The 20708-nt window shown below is 37.6% G+C and overlaps 1 protein-coding gene across 1 annotated transcript in view; it reads right to left on the reverse strand.

Annotated features, from left to right (window-relative positions):
• LOC148956434 (kelch domain-containing protein 3-like) overlaps window positions 1-20708 on the reverse strand; it is a 60765-nt gene that overhangs the window by 13769 nt on the left and 26288 nt on the right. Inside the window, exons 5-6 of the mRNA XM_089095321.1 lie at window positions 10171-10393; window positions 7600-7795 (exon numbers count right to left, since the gene is read on the reverse strand). Of these exons, the coding sequence (XP_088951447.1) occupies window positions 7600-7795; window positions 10171-10393 (419 nt within the window). The remainder of the gene's footprint in view (window positions 1-7599; window positions 7796-10170; window positions 10394-20708) is intronic.

The raw sequence follows: 20708 nt of genomic DNA on the forward strand, positions 1-20708 counted from the left end.
CAACATCCCTCTCAACACTCTCTGAATTTTTCACTTGATATCCTGCCTAACTGTTCTTGAAGTATTAAATATATACCGTTTTGACAACCTGGATGGATATAGCATATTTTGCTGTTGTTTAACATCCCCCTCAGCATTCCATGGAAGTTTCAACTTAATACCTGTAGCCGTTCCTGAGATCAATGTAAATATTCCCAGATATTTCCTTTTCATAACTTGTATTACATCTAGCAAATTTCGATTTAGTGCAACATCCCCTAAATATTCCCTGAAATTTTCATCTTAATAACATTATCAATTCGTGAGATATTGCAGGTAAGCCCTTTTACAACCGTGATTCATTATGCCATTTTGACAAGCAGGATGCAGTTAAACTCTTTTGATTTAGTTCAACAGTTTCTATTGTAATAGTAGAAGTTACAATAGTATTTGCAGTCACAGACACAATCGTAGTAGTAATAACACTAATAATAGTCGTAGTAACAGTCGCAAGTCCCAGGACTTGTAATCATGAGTTGTCGCATTCATAGTCACAAGTTGTCATACTCGCAATTACAAGTCGTCACAGTCACAAGCAGTCATAGTAACAAGTAGCCATAGTAACAGTCGATTTGCATTCGTATTCGCAGTCGCAAGTAGTCAGACCCGCTATTATTCACAGTCACAAGTAGCCATAGTAGCAGATACAAGTAGTCATATCTGCAGTCACAAGCAGTCATAGTCACAGTCGCAAGTAATCGCAGTTGCAGTCAGAGTAGTAAAAGCAATAGTGGTCCTGAATGTTTCAAGTTAATACCCTTAGCTGTCCCTATTATGTTGCAGATACGCCCTTTTGAAAATCTGGATACACACAATGTCGTTTGATTTAGTTTAAAATCATCCTAAAAACTCCCTGAAGATTCACTTTAATATCCTTAGCCTTTCTGACACACCCAGGATCAAACATTCCCAGTTTTCTCAATGATAAATCCTACGTGGGAACAATGGGTACAGTGCATAATTAACAACCCTGTCCTCTGGGTTCTGGCGGCATGGCATCCCCAGAGACATAATTATTAGATTTTTTTTTACTATTTCAAACAAAATGGCTACTTCATCATTTTTATCAGTGGTAAGGGGGAGGGGTATCCAAAAAGGAAAGAGGATCCCTTTACCCTCCAACCACTTTTCAACGTGCCCTGTAAGTTTCAACTTAATACCCTCAGCCGTTACTGAGATGTTACTGAAGTGCCCTTTTGAAAAACAGCAGGCACTTCGTGTTTTTCGATTCAGTCAACATACCCCTGAACATTCCCTGAAGTTTCACCTTAACACCCTTTGCTCTTTCGGACACGCACAGGATCAAACATATCCCCTTTCTCAATGTTAAATCCTGTACGTAGAAAATGGGCAAATTACATAATCTACAACCCTTACCTCGAGGACTGTTAGGGGGCTTGGCATCCACAGAGGCATAGTTATTAGACCTTTCAACTATTTTGAACACAATTTTTTGTTTTCAAAATTTAAATCAGTGTTGGGGAGGGGGCATCGAAACAGGGTAAGTGAAGAGGAACTGGCAGCACCCCAACCACTTTCGGGCATCCCCCTGAACATGCCCTGAAAGTTTCATCACAGTCATTACGACTGTGCACGATGACTACACGACATCAAAGTTTATAAGGTACTATTTTTCCAGAGTGGAGGGGGATCATTTCAACCAATCTTCCGAAAAGGGCTCCTCTTCTTGTGTACAGGTAAAATTTTTACTTGTGCTTATTACTATAAACATTCTGTAAAAGTAATTATTTTATAGTATCGAAGTATTGGAGTCTTGAGCATGATATCATCGAACAATATCAACTTGAGGCGAGTTTTAGAACTAGGTTCCGGCACAGATTCTGTTTTTGGCTAAAACAGAACCGTTAAAAAAAACAATCTGTTTTTACTAAAAGAAAAACGCCCGTTTTAGCAGATATTTATCCTTTTTTTTTTAGTTGTTTAGGCATACGAGAGTTCAGAGTCGGTATTATATAAATTAATAAAAAAGATTACAAAAAGACCCAAATATATCAAAAGACCAAATATACATGAAGACAAATATACAAAAAAAAAACACATAAATTAAAATTTAACATTTAAAACCATCGTGAGCTCTGCTTATGCGTAAAGTACCAATAAATAATAAATGCACTCTCACTGGGTATTGGAGTTGCAGGCACTGGGAGATACCACCATTCAATTTCACTTAACTCCGGGTAAGTGTAAAAGTAGTTAGTCCAAACTTTCTAGCGGATCAGAAATATTTGTTTTTCTGATCTTCGTCTCTCGCTCAAGAAAAAGGAACTCTTTCCTCATATGCGCTGACAATATTTGCTGCCACGTGGGCAGTGCTTATAATGTTAGCATTTTGAAGCACTTTAAGAGTTCATCCGAAGTCCAGTCGTGTCAAGAAACTTAGAAAACAAGCTGTCTTACTGTCTTATTGATCTGGAGTAGTGGACGCATTTTGGTTAGTCCCTACCTTGGTAGGAGCGACGTCAATTGGGAAAGATACGGAGTTAAATTGGATTTAATTGAGTTCTTCTGTACATCTCTGCTCGGAAATGAACTGCTCGAAAAGTGAGGAGACGGACTGACGAGGTGAATCTCTGTCTATATCGCTAATTTTTTCGTAAATTTTAAGGGTCAAAAAGCTCTTGTGGAAAGTAGCATATTAAGTTTAGGACTGGCCAAATCATATCTTCTGAGCTGAAGAGCTAATAATTCCTTCATGCCATCGACTGATTCAGCCATAGTGTTAGTATCCAGAGTCTGACAAAACCACCAAAGTCCTTTAATCATCAGCACAACTTTGCTTACCGACACAAGTATACACACTAGCTATCAACGTTGCCTGTTTGAACGGGCAAAGAACCTCAATGACCGCTTCCACGATTGACTGCACATTGCTGTGTTTATTTCTATCATTGGTAGGGGAGCTGTTCCATCAAAAATTTCATGTCCTTTGTGATGGATAGGCTAAGATTATATGTCAAGCAGATAGCCTCAAAAAGGTCATAGGATCTGAAGTACACTTTCATGAATCTAACCAGCTTTCGTATTTTTACCAGTGCTGCTCCTCGCGTCAATACTTTACTAGAGACACCTCTTTGTCTAGGGACTACTCACTGAGCAACCAGGTAACTATGTATTAACCAATACTAACCAAAAGGTACAAATCCAATTAGACTGCTTCAGTTACTTTAGTGATAAAACTCCTTCAATGCTGGATAAATTTTTACAGTGGCAAACATTTTTCTCAGAACACGTAAAGACAGAACTATTCTCTAGATGGCGAATTACTCAAATCCAATAAAAGTTGCTAGATCCGCTATGATGCTATTCGCAACCAAAACACGGAAAAGGAAGAAAAATGACTTTAAGGAAACATGGGTTTCGACCAGGAAGATCGTGCGCTGATTTGATATTTAGTTTGAGGGTACTCATAGATGAAGCAAACGAATGGCAGACTGAGATTATTGTTGCCTTCATTGACTTTTTGAAAGCATTTGACTCGGTCCACAGAGACTCACTATGGAAAATACTTCGGTATTATGGATTCCCCGACAAGATAGTTTGTTTGATTGTCAGGCTATTCGGGAATCAGTTATGTGCTGCACGGACCGATGATGGGGACCCTACCAAACGGTTCAGTGTGAAGTCTGGTGTCCGCCAGGGATGTATCCTCTCCCCAGTGTTATTTGCTATTCTCATCGACTATGTAATTCGAATATGTAATTTTAGAGGTGGAATTCAGCTGAACCATAACCACACATTCTGTGACCACGATTTTGCTGATGAAATACCTTCATTTCTCATTTAAAAGAGGGGCTAGAGAATAACATAGATATAATCTCCGGTATGGCCGGGCGAGTTGGTCTGTCAATCAGTACACAGAAAACAAAAGTCATACGAAACAGCGCCAATACCCTACCTGCCCCACCGCTTAAAATCAGATCTGATGTACTAGAGGAGGTTGAAGTGTTCAAGTACCTTGGTAGTGTCATTACATATAATGGTAGCCTTGACCAGGAAATTACCACACGCATTGCATGCGCAGGAAGCGCCTTCAATAAACTAAGAAATGTGTGGAGGAATCGAGCATACTCCCTAAAGCTCAATCTCCGGCTTTTAAATAGTAACGTCCTCTCGGTACTAATGTAAGGCTGCGAATCTTGGGCGTTGACTAAGCACCAGGATAAGCGAAACCAGGGTTTTGAGAACATCTGTCTTCGACACATCCTTGGTATCTAGTGGACTCATAAGCTCACTAAGATCTCTATTCGTGTAAAGAGAAAGCAGCCGCTCGTGATCGATAGAATTGTGACTAACCGATGGCGTTATTGGGGTCACATTGTGCGGATGGGTGAGGGCCACACACTCCACGACGTGTGATGTTGGGTTCCTTCTGCCATCAGAAGACGTGGGCGACAGAAGACAACACTAGGAAAATGCCTTGAGAAGGATGCTGCGCTTTTGAGATCTTCACTCGAAGAACTTTGGTCAAAAGCACAAGAGAGGTCGTCAGGGAGAGGCAAATTTGTCACCTTATACGCCAGCCGACGTGGGAAGACCTAAGTAAGCAAGTAAGGAAAGCAGAAACAGCAAAAACTGTAAGAAAAGAAAACGGAACGGAAAGAGAAGGAAAGCAGAAACAGCAAAAACTGTAAGAAAAGAAAACGGAACGGAAGAAAAGATGTATATTACGGATACACCTTTTTAGATATAGATGCACATAGTATCTTTTGATTTGGTTCGAAATACTCTTCATCATTTCCAGAATTTCCCCTCAATACCTTTAGCCTTTTCAGAGGAATCCAGGATTAAACATCCCTACTCCCCTTTTTGATGATGAATCCTGCATGCAAAATTGATAAATCACATGATTTAGATTCCTTGCCCCGGGGGCTATCGGAAGTAGGGCATCCCGGAGGCGTAATTGTACGAACTTTTGGCTGTTTGAAACAAAATAGCTTTCAAAATTTCTATCAGTGTTGACGGGGGGGGGGGGTATCTAAATGAGCAAGGCGGCGGAGGCAACTTCAACATCCCCTGAAAATTTCAAGGTAATACCTTCAGCCGTTGCTTAGATATTGCTGATTCATCCTTTTGAAAACTATACTGCATATAGCGTCTTGTGATTTCGTTTGACATTCCACTCAACAGTTACTGAAAGTTTTAAGTTAATAACCTAAGCATTTTTAGAGACATACGAACAAACATGCTCCCCTTTTCCCAGCAACCAAACTCATATATAAACAACTGGCAGCGCTGCATAACTTACAACCCTTGCCCCAAGGCCTTTGAAGGGTTATGCCATCCTATAATCCTTCGAAGGGTAAGGCCCAGTTATTGGACTTTAATATTATTTTGAACATGATGGATACTTCAAAATTTTGATGGGATTTCTTCACGGAAGGGCAGATAAAAGAGCGTAAGAAGGGAGTTCGTTGCCCTCCAACCACTTTCCAAAATAACCCTCAACTTCCCCCAATGTTTAACCTTAACAACCTTAGAATTTTCGGACACAGCCAGAATAAAAAATTTCCCCTTTTCCTAATGATAACCATCCTGCATGTAAATACGGGCTAATTGAATAATTTAAAGTGTTTGCCCCGGGGGCTGTGGGGCTTTATGTCAACCCCGGAAACACACATATTTGACCTTTGGACTATTTTGAACAAAATTGCTATCTCAAAATTTGATCAGATAGTTTCGGTAAAAGGGCATGGGAGGAGAGCTGGTTGCCCTCCGGCCACTTTTGGCTCTTAAAAAAGGCACTTGAACATTCAATTTCAAATCGAATGAGCCCCCTCCGATTATTATAGGATCACCCCTTTCCATATGAAGTGGCTCTGGAAAAAATTAATAAGAACACATTGGAGCCTTGTGGATCTTTACTATAGGCCTCATATCAAATATAAGAAGGCACATTAATCTCATAGCGGCATGATGTAATTCGGTCCCAATCAACTCAACCCCTGTAACTCAAAGCTGGTACAACAAAACGTCCATTCAACTCAACCACATGCAATGCAATCTTGTCAACTCAAACATGTTTAGTTTAATACGATCTAAACCAACTCCCATTCAACTCAACCCTGTTTAACACAACCCGTACAACTCAACCCTGGTCAACTTAACACCCATTCAATTCAGCCCCTTGCAACTCAACCCAGTTTGACCAAATCCTTGTTCAAATCGAACCCATCCAACTTAACCCCACACAACTAACTTTTAGTAAAACATATCACTTAAGCACTTGTTTTCCAAAATCAATGGACAGCCTTTGAGCAAGTTTTAATCACTGCTGATTAGAAGATCAAAAGTTGTTCTCGTTTCCCTCGCAGTTTCCAGCTTATATTGCAGAAGCCTAAAGTTTAGGTCACATTTGACGTTTTATTAATAGCATAGAGTTGAAGCTTTAAGTGAAATAAAGCTTTTTAAGGTTTTTGTGGTAACCTCTTTTTGTACAAGTATTTTCATGTTAAAAATAAATATAAAACTCATTAATATCATTGCATACTTTTTCAATTAAGGGCCATCCGCGGGAGGGAAGGGTGGGGCAGACAAAACACTTTCCCTCACACTGGAGCACCTACGAGTGCATAATCTTTTGATGATTTAATTTTCGGTTTAGGAAAATTTGGTATGAAATTTGTCAGAATTCCGATTAATTTGCTAGCTGAAAGGTAAATGTGCCATGCGATTTACCATCCAACGATCTTTCGAAATGCAACCTTATGCTATTAACAAAACGTTAAGGTTAAACATAAATTTTTTATTTATTTTTTTATTTTGTGGCATTATTTGGCTTTCTTTGGCTTACTTGGCTTTATAACCGTTAATTAGAAGTAAATACAGAATGAAAAAACAAATTAACAAAATCAGAAAAGTCCTGTGTATAGCCTAAGATTATATCCTTAAAACATAATGATGTTAATTCCAATAAGTCTCACCAGTCTTAGTTTTTTAAGGTTAAAATGATCAAACAGTGTTCACAACATATAAAATGTATTTGATAAATGTATAAAACATATATAATCAAACACGATATTTTATCTATATTTTGTTTTCAGAAAAGCGCAAATGACACTTACGCCTTTGAAGAGGTAAAGAGGACGGTAAACCTTGCCCTTATTTGTGGTAATTTCTGCTCGCTTTAAGTTTGACTCAATTATTCATTTTAATTTCTGTTTGTTTTAGGATTTATACATTCATCCACAGCAGTCAGTACCAGTTATCTTTTTGTTTAATGCGATTATTTATATTAGTTATTGTTCATTTTGGGCCTCATTTACTCATCCAGAGTAATTTAGGTTGGTTTTAAGCGTGAGTTATAATATGACTTTTAGATTTTGATATGGCTCTTTACTTTTATTTGAAAAAGATCCTTTTAGAATTTTTTTTCGTAAATTTATATGAATGAAAGTAGTTTTCATTTCATCAAACATAATTTTTGTAGAAACTGAGAGAGAGCAGTCAGCAAGAACTAGAAACACTTGAGCAGATTGGCAGTGTTTCCTTTTTAAAGAGCGTGAATAAGAACGAGAAAAAATTATCTTTAAGAATACTTACGATGTTCCTCCAAAAGTAATGGCTCTATTTTGAACAATGCAGGTTGTGTGCCTTCTTCGCATTGAGATTGGCTCTCCATAGCAATTCATTTCATGCCATCTATTTGTTTTCAGACAAAAGGCCCATAAATCGTTGAAATGTCGATCCAAGATACTATTAAATCCGCCAAGAATGAATATCTGGTCCTCGTATAAAACTAAGAAAAAGAGAAGATAAAAAAGGCAACACCATCTCTTGATTATTCTACGGTTATTAACTGTTCATTTAAAGCCAACGACTGATATTGAAAACAGCTCCAATTTTAACTTCGAGCAACTATGGATCGTTCCAAAGAACTAAAATGCTTCACAGTTTCGCATAAGAAATAAACCCAACATCCACATAGCAGCACTGTAGATGAGTATCCATTAAATAGAAATAGCAGTAGACAAAGAAATTGGTTTGAAACATTTATTAGCCTTTAGCAGGAGCAGCTTTTCGAAGTAGTGTTCCACCAGATTTCTTTTGCAAGTAAATAACTGTAGACAAAGAAGGGACGCTTGACAGGTGCAGACGACGCAATACATGTGTTATATTTTCTAAAAGCTTTTGAAACTGACCAATACTGTAGGATAGACACGACGTCTTTGCGATTCGTTAATGAATCACAAAAAGAATTTACATTTTGGAACAAGTTGCTCCGCTCAACTGGTTCCAAGTCCCTGTTCTTGATTCCCATGAAAGAGAATAGATCAACACTGCTTGATTCCAGTATGCTTTCAGCAGCTAGAGGGAATAAAAAGTTTTGTCGGCGGGTCTAATTTGACCTGTAACAAAATTAAAACCTTCAAAAATTAAACTTTTCTTACCCTCAAAAAGCCCATCTTGTTTGTCTCTCAAGCCCAAGTATGATTGAGTCCATAAAAGCATTTACATATTACAGGAACCACTACATTTAACTTCTCCAAGATTCTTTTTCAGTTCTTTGAAATTACGAGTACCTCAGCCTTTTCGGGTACTTACTCCCTTGCCATCATATGCAAATGGAATTGCTGGTGGATCGAAGGCTTCCCTCGGGCTCTTTGTACCCCCTCCCCCTGGTATCTTTATTTGGCACTCTCCACCTCTAGTTGCCGGCAGCAGCATTCCCTTCGTAAACTTTCTTGATTTTAAAGAATTTCCACTTAAGAATAGTTGGCAAAACAGGAGTTACATTTCGTTTCGGGGTTTTGAAACTTGCCAAATCTTAAAATACCTTAGACTACATCAGTGGCAATTAGAGATGTCTGGCAGAGACACGAAAGCGTAGTGAACAAGTAGCGTATTTTGCAAAGATTTGTGCATTCTGAAAGTGTTTCGTATTTTATATTCAGAAAGAAAATATTTAAATACGTGTTTAAAATACACAGAAGCAAAAGTAGCTAAGTACATATTCCGAAACAAATGAAAGTAAATATGCATATTTCATACACTTGCATTAAAATGCTGTAACAATACTGTATAATAGAGAGCTCGGAAGGATGTTAAGAAAAGAACTGGCGAAGCCAGCCACTATACATATTTAAATATATATATATATATATATATATATATATATATATATATATATATATATATATATATATATATATATATATATATATATATATATATATATATATATATATATATATCAGAAATGGCAGTGTGAAGTCGCAGCCTCGGTGTCCCTCGGCATTTACCGGCAATGGAAGGATGTCTGTGGATGTGATGTTTATTTTAAAGTTGGTTTAAATAGTGAAGAAATTAAGTGGTATATATCAGGGAGGGGTAATTTTCTAGCACTTGGAGAAAGGAGAACAGATTTAGGGAGGGTAAGGGTAAAGGACAGTCCTTACTCAAGCCCTATGTGCGGAGAAAATGGGGAGGATCTGCTTAACTTCATGGCCCTTTGTCCCGAATTACAGGATCTAAGGAAAGATTTATTTTTGTTAATGTGGGGACAAGTGAGTGGTTGGTTTCAGTAATGGGATCAAAAAATTATGGGACAATAAGAATGATAGCAAAGTATATAAAATTGGGTATGTCACATAGAGATAAATTTTTGTAAAAAGGGGTGGGGTGAGTCTGGAAAGTATTGTTGTATGTGTGTAAGTTGTTTTCTTGTTTGTTATTTTTGTAGTCATGGCCCTTGATTGATGTAACATACATCTATCTATTTATGTTAGTTTAATGATATCGTGTGCTTTATTATGTTTTTGTAATTTTGCGTTGTTATTGTTATGTAGGCTACCATACTTTGCTATGAGTGTTATAATCATGTTATTATTTTGTGTGATTTTCCTTTTTTTGCCATGGCCCAAAGTGGCTTTTATTGCAATAAATATCATATATTATCATATTATATATATATATATATATATATATATATATATATATATATATATATATATATATATATATATATATATATATATATATATATATTATATATATATATATATATATATATATATATATATATATATATATATATATATATATATATATATATATATATATATATATATATATATATGTTATTAAAAAATCTTGGGAAGAGAAATTTCTTACAGGCCGAATGACTTCGCCTTCCAATAGGGGAGACTGAGGAATTATCCACTAGGGGTCTATACCATTGAGACTTCTTGCTGTCATATACATAGATCGTGTTATCATAATCGTCAGCTTCAAATCCTGGTTGCAAGCCTCTATTTTCGATTCTTCCTCCAAAAAAATAAACACAATGGCCATAAGCTGTGGCTGAATGAAAATCTCTCCCTGCTGGAGGGGCTCCCTGAAAATTGATCTATCTGAAGTAAAACAAAATCCAAGTTAAAAAACTGAACACTATTCGGTTTTTTATCTTCTATATTTTGCAATATGCTATTTTTTTAAAGAAACCATAGACGTATTAATTTATGCTAGACTACTGACAACGTGTATTTCCGTGATGTCCTTGCACTTTTTCTTCCATGCCATACCAGAGGTTTCTTATAGAATTCTTATAGGGTGTTTAGATTTAAGCATGATTACATAAACTAATTAATTTGTTACCATTATTGTCACTATTCTTCTGATTGGATGCCTGATGGCTCTTTACACGTCACAAAGCTTTTTCTATGATCAACATATTTAGGAAGAGAATGAAGGGTAACCAAAATCTTTGTCATTGCAGTATCTTCCAGAAGGCATCAACAAATTAAGCCAAACTTAGTTGGAAGTAAAGACTAGTATCCTATGCGTCTTTTGAGAGGCCAGACCCCTTCCAATATGTCTAGATAACGGGAGGAGGGGGGCCCCAAGTTTCAGCCAAACTTGGAGGTAGGTAATAGCTAGTGTCCTAGTCATGCCAAGTGGGTGTGCAAATAATCCAACTACTCCTGAGGAAGGCAGGGGGAATGAGTCCTAGGTTTTTGGAACCAGGAGTAGCCAGATTTCAGCCAATCCTAGTCAAATACGTAACTTGTTGTACTGGTCTTGATTGTGAGTTCAGACGAGACCCTTCTCCTGTGAATTATTTATAATCTGGATACCAGCAATTTCGCAACCTAACCTCTGAACAAAACGTGAATAATTCATGTTTTTGATAAGACTTGTGGATATTTTGACCCTATTTGACCCTTTGACCCTTTGACCCTAGTTGACCCTATTCAACTTTGTTAAAATAGTGAATATTTAAATTTCTTGGCAACAGAAAAGTAAACACTTAATTAGATTACTGGTACTTTTCTCGTTACTGTTGATTGTTTTGAATTTATTGAGAAACAAATTCAAATTAGTGTTCGAATTTGTGATTTTGAATAGTTCAAATGTTTGGAAAAAAGGAGCCTCCAAAACAACCTCCTGATAGAGATATGAGCGAGTCACCATTTCAACCATCTTCAAAAGCCCTTGCTAGATCCCTCCCCTACAACTGTGTCTGTACCAGCGACCTCTCTGAAGGGTATTCATACCCTAAACATGGATACCACCCAATGTCCATGACCCTCAACAACTGATACTGAAAAAGATGAAGAATGCTTTAAGATTGTAAACTCAGCCAAGCGTAGAAGGCAGAGAACAAAAAGTCCACCAGATTCAGCAATAATACATCAAACCGATACCACGAACAACTCTTCAAGAAATCCAGCCGATTCCCCGGTAATTATTCAACTTGTTCCCCAATCTGATAATTGCTTGTTTAATAACTGTGATCTACCAAAGTTGCGAGTTTCCCTCTTCAAGACCATTCGTTGCAACTTTAATATGAATATAAACAGATCAGGATCCCTAGATATCCTTTTGAACGATCCCACATCAGTGAAAAAGGTAATGGAACTGAAAAGTGTTGAAAATATTGCTGTCACAGCCCGTCTGTGGTCCCTAAACCCGATACAAACAAAGATAGTGCTCTACAATGTCCCTAAATCATTTCTAAACTCGGTCCTGATGAAAGCATTGATGAACGAAAAAGGTGAATGTATTCCGGTCTCTAGTGTCCATACCCTTGGTCGCAGAACCACTGAAACCTCAAACTTTAAAAACAGTGTTGTTTGAGCTTCAATGACAATTTAATATTGACAGTTCCTCTTTGGCCAACAAAAATCTTTCAAGCCATACAAAGAAAAGCCATTACAGTGTACTAAATGTCTAAAGCTTAGGCAACAGATAAATACTGCATAGAGGATTCCAACATTTGTAAGATTTGCTTAAGCAAGGACCATAATGAGTCAAACTGTCAATTTTACCCAATATGTACTAATCGTAAGGGAAAACACCAGTCCCTAGATAAAGGAAACTGTCCCAAACATAAACAAAGGGCAGAGATACTAAGAATGGCAAAAGAGCAACAACTTCCAATCCCTTTTGTAGTACTGCAAGTCCCAAGGACACCGATAGTCCCCCGTCCCCCAACAGGCCCAAGGACACCAACAGTTCTCAATGCTTCCCCTAGTGTTGAAAATTTTCAGAATAATCTCATCCGAGATAAAACTAATCCATGGTTCCCCTTGATACCAAGTGCCCCCCAAAAAACCCCGAAGAACCCCCTTTTGGAAAATCCTGCGCAAGGAAAGACATCAAGTTCAACAAAACTACCTGGAAATACTCCTCAAAGATTTCGCACAGTAACTCCACATGCTTTGGAAGATGAATCAACCGTATACTTTAAATTAGCCAGCTTTAGAGTTACCTCTATGCTCATCTCCCAATTAGAGTTCCCCAATCAGTTGAAATGCATTATTCTGAAGAACTTGGCAAAAACCCACTTCGGCGAGACCATAGTTTCAGAAGCAGAAATTCAAATTGAGTGTTTTAAGCCAACATAGGCCTCAGAGCTTAATTGAGTCAAGCCAATCACTCAACAGCAACAGTCAACAATGACTTGCCCATAACTGTAGTATTCCCGTGCATACTAGCAGACGTAGACCTAAACCCCCGTCTTTTGTGAAACACTGCTCTCTCATAAGAATTAACTTACAAGAATATATTACATTACAACCTGATCCATCCTGCTCTCAACCCCATCAAACCCCACCTCTCCTACTCTGAAGCTAGCTACCAAGATTTTTCCACAGTTTCCTAACATCATACTTTGCAATGCCCAGTCGCTTGAGAACAAAATTGATATTCTGGACAGTCACATGCGAGATAATATCGGTGTTGCATTCATAACTGAAACCTGGAATGTCTGCCGATACCGTGTTTTGCTTACTGGCTACTCATCTGAGTTTGTGACCCGTCACGATCGTGGAATAAATAGAACAGGTGGTGGTGTTGGTATTTTTTGGCGTAAGGACGTTCCTGCGTCTGTGCTTTCAAATTTTGAACTAAAAAACAATGACTTTGAAGTGATATGGCTTTACTGCAAACCCGTAATGCTTTCCCGGTCAACCTCTTGTCTAATTTTTGGATTAGTGTATTACTCTGAGAGCTCACGCTGCCGCAAGGAACTCGTTTCATACCTGCAACATTCTGTTGATGGGATCAGGTCCAAATATTCTGCCCCTGGCATTTTTATTCTTGGTGATTTTAACCAGACCAGTAAATCATAGCTTAGCTCATCATTTTGCCTAAAAAAAGTGGTGAAAACTCCTACGCATATTTCGAGCAGTACCCTAGATTTAATCCTCACAAACTTTGATAGTTATAATATTGATCCAAAAACCCTTAATCCCTTGGGCAACGTAGACTATTTCATTATTTAATGGGAAGCCACGCATGCAATGCCTAAGCCAAAGCGCCAAAAAATTACCTCTCGTCCTTTATTAGATTCCAGTATATGCTCGTATGGTCTGTGGCTGACTGAAGAACCATTTGATGAAATGTATGCTGAAAATAACATTCACAAGAAAGTCTATATATTCAGTAACCTCCTATATAAAGAGTACCTTGACCGATTCCCTGTAACAAAAATGTATAAAGTGTGAAAGTGACAAGCCCTGGATAACCTCGTCATTAAAACAGCTTATCTGCGAACGATCACAAGCTTCTGATAGAGATAGTAGCTACTAAAAAGGTGAGGAATAGAATAGTGAAAGAAAACCGTAAAGCTAAAGTGAAGTATGTTAAAAACAGATTGAACCTCTATTTTCTACTAACCCCAGGCAGTGGCACAAATCTGTAAAAAGGATAGCTGGGAAGATTCAACGTAACGATCTTCTTATTTACAAAGACGACGGAAGTAAGCTCTCAGCTGAGGATGTTAATATGTTTTTCATCTCAATTTGTAGTACCCACCCTGCCCTATCCAAAAGTGAACTTGCTAGAATTCTTGAACTCTGCCAACCATGCCAGACCCAAACCCTTGAAGAATTCTCAGTCTTATATGAACTGCTCAAACTCAAACCCAACTCTTTCAATTACCCCGGTGAACTACCTGTAAAATTAATTCGCGAATATGTCATTTTTCTCACTAGACCATTTTGTCACATCCTGAATTCTTGCTTTGCTAAAGGAGTATTTCCTCCTGTTTGGAAAACTGCATATGTGAGAGTTATACCCAAAACTAAACATCCTAAATCTCAAGAAAAACTTAGGATTATATATCTCATCCCCGCTTTCGCAAAAGTTTTGGAAGCATTTATTGATTAAGCAACAATCAATGAAATTTCCACAGATATTGATAATTATCAATATGGGGATGTCACATGCTACAATACCACAACGTATCTATTGTACCTGAATGATACTAAAGAATAATGGTTTGACTAAAAAGATACCATTGTTAATCTTGCTATGGTGGGTTCGTACAAGGCTTTCGACCTAAACTTCTACCCTATTCCTCTAATTAACTTAAATGTGATGGGGGTGAATAGACTAACAGTTCAGTTAATCGCTGAATTTCTGTCTAATCGAACACAATATGTGTTTCCTCTATTTGAGGGTGATACTCTGTCCTCATCTCGTAAAATTACGTGTGGTGCCCCTCAAGGCAGCAGATTAGCCGGGCTGATATTTGTGGCTGTCATAAATTTTGTGCTGAGGAACTATGACCAAAGATATAAATTTTTCGATGACCTTTCAGTTTTACTTAACTATGAAGCTAAAAATTCAAGTGTTACCTCTTGTTTCCCCCACGACCTGATGGAAATGCTGAATAAGGGGTTGAGCAAGCTAATCTAACCATAAACTCCACCAAATCAGAAGTATTCGGTTTAACCCTCTAAAACGTGATCTTGATGTCCCAAACTCTCTGTTCGCCCTGTCCAACAGTACCAAATTACTAGGTGTAATGTTATCATCGGACTGTAAATCCAACACCAATGTGGAATTATTGGCATCGAAGGCATATAGCGCCCTTCAAACAATTATTACAACGAAACGTTTTGGTTTTTCCAGAGACCAGTCAAGAACTGCTTTCGTGACCTATGTCCGCCCCCACCAAGTATATGCCTGTCCAGTGTGGGGTCCTGCAGTGCAAAATTCACGATCCTTATCTGAAATGCTGGAAAATGTACAAAAACACACAGTTAAAGGGATTCTTGACAGGGACTACATCAATTATGAGGAAGGACTTAGAACAATAGACCTACCATCGTTGTCCGAAAGAAGAGATAAATTGATAATGAGTTTCGGTAGATTCCTATTAAACAACAAACACCATAGATTCATACTACCCCCTGATGTCCCTATCAATATGAAGACAAGGACCCAAAATAAACTGTTACCACCAATGTGTCGCACTCGAAGGCAGGAATATTCTTTCGTGCCGTTTTTTTTATCAAAATATATAACAAGAGATGATATTTTTACCCTTTGTTTTTGTTTTCTTTTTGTTTTTATTTGAGTTTTTAAAAATCTGTGTAATTTAGCAAGTGCTACGAAACAGATTTATGAATAAACCTGTACCTACCTACCTACCTACTAGTTCTATCTATTTTTTTTTTGCAAAAAAGAACTATATTGGGGTTTTCTGAAACTGAATACACCTACAAACATTGACACAGAACCAAACCTCAACAAATCTCTGAGGCAACTCATAGGTGACATGTGGCAGGTGAGGGGGAGTAGAGCAGAGATTTAAAAACTTTGTTTATCAGGCAATCCTTAGAAAATTATCCGACATTGATTAAACTAGATGAGAAATAGTACTCTTATTTGAGCCTTACACAACCCAGCCCCTGCCTCGGGAGTGAGAGTGGATACCTTGATTCTTGTCAGCAGAGAGTAAGAAAGGTGATAAGAGTGAGTTTCGTAATTAAAGAGGCATTAGCCTGGTTTCTGTAGGTAGCAAATTACTTAGTATGATAATAATTTTTAGATTTAGAGATGCTGTACACTAAGTTTTAAGAGAAGAAAAGTGCGGTTCTAGGAAGGATAGACGATGTGTCGACCAAATTTTCACTCTTAGATTAATACCTGAGAAGTGCCTGAGTCATCAAACACCTTAGTCCTGAATTTTACAGGTTATCAGCAAGCGTTTAATTCAAGCTGATATAAGAGCTTTAACGAAGGTCTTATCCATGCATGATATACCAGACAAATAGCCTGCATTAAAGTGATTAGTACTATGTACGAGAATAACACTGCCGCAGTTAAAGTGGGAAATGAGGTTAGTTGCTGGCTTCATATTAAATCAGGAGTTAAGCAGGTTTCATGTTCTATCCCCATTTATACGGATCATTTTGATGGACTTTGTCTTAAGGAGCACAGCAAAGGCAATGTGAGGACATGGAATGAAATGAAAAAGTAAATTTTCCTGGACTTAGAGTATTCTAATGATTAAGCATCCTAGATAAAAGTGTTAGCAAAATGAATAAACCTTCAGGGGTTTTGCGAATTCATGATGCAAGAATAGGTTTGAAAATTAATGTTGAGAAGACTAAGTCGTTAAGGCTAGGAATAAGTGAAGATGAAAAGGAGATGTTGGGTGACGAAAAGATCGATCAAGTGGAGAGCTTCACTTACCTAGGTAGTATTATTAGTAAAGGCAGTTGGTGCAGTGAAAGTATTAAAATTAGAATAGCCAAGGTCCAGGGTCGTTTTTTTCACAGTTGAAAAAAGTTTTATAGAAGAGGAAGATAAGTCAGTCAAGTCTGCGAACCAAGATTAGAGCATTGGAAGCTACAGTGATGACAGTGGTCAAGTACAGTTCTGAAGCATGAGTGCTTCGAAAAACAGAGGGAAATATGCTAGATGTTTTCCAGGGATCTGGGCATCCTCCTCCCCGCAGAAAATCCCCCCTCCTCTATCCATTTTCCCCAAACGCAACCTAAATAACTATGCCTCCAGGTTTGACAACCACTCTTCCATCTCAAGGACTGTAAGCTATGTAAGCTGCCCATAGTTAACATATAAGGTTTTTAGGAGAAGGGTGGTCGTATAAACTTTGGAAGGAGCAAAGGGTGTATTTTTATGTCAAAAATTTACAACTCTCCTTCAGGTAATGCAGAATTAAGCCTTCAGGTAAATTCAGAATTGGTTCTAAGGAAGGCACGATGGGGGAGGGGTGGAGTTAGAAATTGATATTTAATCCTCTTGATTTCTGGTCTACGCTGTTATTATGAAAGTTAAGAGTAACACTAGAACAAAAAAATTAGCAGAATTTATTCCGTATAGGAGGGGGCTGCCCCTTCCTCATCCCCAATCTCTCCCTCACGATCGTAGAAACTTCGGAGGATGTTCATTCGATCGAAAATTTAGGGTTCTAGTTTTTTTTTCATAAGTCAAAGGTGATTGGAGAAAAAACAATCCCTGTCCTAAAACTGTTTTTGACATCTGGTCCTTTTTTTTACCTTAGGATATCTGATTGACATTGTGAGGTACCTATTTTGTATTTTCTCTGTAGCAGTTCAATTGTGCCTCTGGTGTAATTTTTCCGTGAGGGGAACTTTCTTTGGGGAATTCACCGTGGGGGAAATATTTTCAGGGGAGGGGTTTCGGGTTTGCAGAAAAATTTCCTATGGGTTATTTTGCGTACCCGACTGACTGACCTAATCTCAAACAGTATGCAGTGCGAAAAGTGTCGATCGCTCCCAATTTCTAGGACTAAAATGAGAGAAAGGTTGAAATGGCTAGGGCACGTTTTGCGGATAAAGGATGACAGCTTGCCAAAGATTGTCCTTTTCGGCCAACCATTTAGGGCTAAACAAAAAGCAGGTGGTCTTTGGTTTGGGTGGGAGGATGTCGTAAGGGAAGATTTAAGAGAAGTGGGAATTTCCTGAGAGGGTGTAAAGAGGGAGGCTTTGAATAGATTAGAATAGAGGAGGAGCGAGCGATGCTGTGTTGGCCACAGGTGGTATGGTTTTGCGGCGAGTGTTAGTAGTAGCAGCAGTAATAGTAGGACATTTATACGGAGAATTAGTCCGACTACAACCACACATAGTGGGAAGCAAAAATCAGTGTCCAAGTGATGCCTTTCAGGAAAAAAGATTCGACCTAACTTTATTGGGAAGGGAAACGGGAGTCCCTTATTTCCTGTGATCAATATATCTACAAGAAGACATTTTCAAATCTCAATAGCACCTGACGAGACGCCACTGCAAATATCCTAATTGTGCCTTTTGGGAGTCCTTACCCAACCCAACCTATGTAGGAGGAGCAGGTCACTTGACTCTTCTCATTACGATATCAACCAGAATGGCCCTGGAGAGGGAGGGACCTATATCTTAGTCATCAGCATATCCACCTTTAGGTCATATTGCAACCAACTTAGAAGCCAGGAAGAGCTAGTGTCCAATCTGAGTCCAAGCGCAATCCGACTTCTACAGGGGTAGGGGGTTCGTAAATTCTGGTCATCAAGAAGTCTACCTGAAGAATTTGTCATATCTCAATAGAACCCCATGGGAAATAATAGAAAGCGTCCTGACTGTGGCTATCAAACAGTTCGTGGTAACAAACTGTAAGTAAGGAGCGACTTGGCTCAATAGTAACCGAAACTTTAAAAAACGGAATTTTAAGATCAATAGATATATCCAAAGAATCAGCTTATTATATTGATTCCAAATATATACGACTCATGAAGTTTAGTGTCACCCATCAATTAGAAGTTCCAGTGCCCTTTATAAGTGACCAAAAAGACTGGAGAGTAAATGGGCCCCCTCCAGCGCAGATTTTTTCCCAAATTATCTGATCAAAATTTTGAGCCATTTTGTTCAGAATTGTTGAAATATCACAACAATTGCGTCTTTAGATGTAAAATGACCCCCCACAGTCCGTGGCGAGAGATCTGTAAGTTAATTTTACACTGGAAGGATTTGACAGAATTACTATACGAAATTCTTTTTAATTGTCTTAAATTCTCTTGACCAAATTTTTCTTGTAGAGATGTTCCGGGTGAACTATCCAAGGGCTTTTTTCCACGTGTTTTGATTTCCGGAAAATAATTTCCACAGAAGGGGGCCTTTCTGAACTGATCGAAGAACCGATTAGAGATTACAGTCTTATTCAAATGGGAAACAGCTAAGGGGAATTTTTCAGGCTGAATTGCTCAAAAGCAATTTTACATGGAGGTAGGATTCTCAGCGAGGATGGAACTGGCTGGAGGGAATTTGACACGGGGGGAGGGGTGCACTTTATGTTGGATGTTGGATGAAATTTATACGAAGGATTTTTCCGTGAGAAGGAGTGGTATATTTAATAGAGAATGAGCTAGATTCACCAGCATTATTTGGAAAGCGAACAGGAATTATTCCATATATGAAGGGTTGCCCCCTCCTCAATAACTTGCTCTTTACGCCTCCTCAACGCCTCGATCTTTACGCTGAAGTTTTTATTGTTTTAAAAAGTAGAATTGCGACAAAGATTCAAACTTTAGCGAAAAAAAAGAGGCGTTGAGGAGGGGATTGTCCCTTTCATATACGGAATGATTTCTGTTCGTTTTAAGTTTTAATGTAGCTACTTACTTTCAATTAAATACTTTTTCATTTATTTGATTGCCGTTCTATGGCGATCTTACATAGAAGTCTGCCGCGTGCCGAGTGTCGGGGCCCCGGGTTCCAGGTTTTATATATATATATATATATATATATATATATATATATATATATATATATATATATATATATATATATATATATATATATATATATATATTTATATATTTATATATATTTATATATATTTATATATTTTATATATATATATTATATATATATATATATATATATATATATATATATATATATATATATATATATATATATATATATATATATATATATATATATATATATATATATATATATATATATATATATATATATATATATATATATATATATATATATATATATATATATATATATATATATATATATATATATATATATATATATATGAAACCGAGAGCCCGGCGGCTTCACCGCCGTGTCTCAGCACTCGCGGCTTCTACATATGTATTCTCACTGTCGCTTGTCTTCTAAACGCAGACAAATTGAGCCTTTTCTTGATGTCATGAAGTCAAAATGGACCTTAAATTAGAAGTAGTTACTTTTTAAAATTACGTTCTTTTATTAGACCTTTAACTTTTCGTCAGCTTGTCTTGTGTCATTATGAAAGACATATCGCCGAACCTTTGTTTCTTTTAATTGTCCAGGTGGTGGGACAAAAACTTCTTCTTTGCCTCGGCTTGTGTTTTGTCATTATGAAAGACATATCGTCGAACCTTTGTTTCTTTTAATTGCTCAGGT

This window comes from Artemia sp. Qi Xiang Cuo, chromosome 1 (genome assembly GCF_049724085.1).
Source record: "Artemia sp. Qi Xiang Cuo chromosome 1, ASM4972408v1, whole genome shotgun sequence".
Taxonomy (NCBI): Eukaryota; Metazoa; Arthropoda; class Branchiopoda; order Anostraca; family Artemiidae; genus Artemia; species Artemia sp. Qi Xiang Cuo.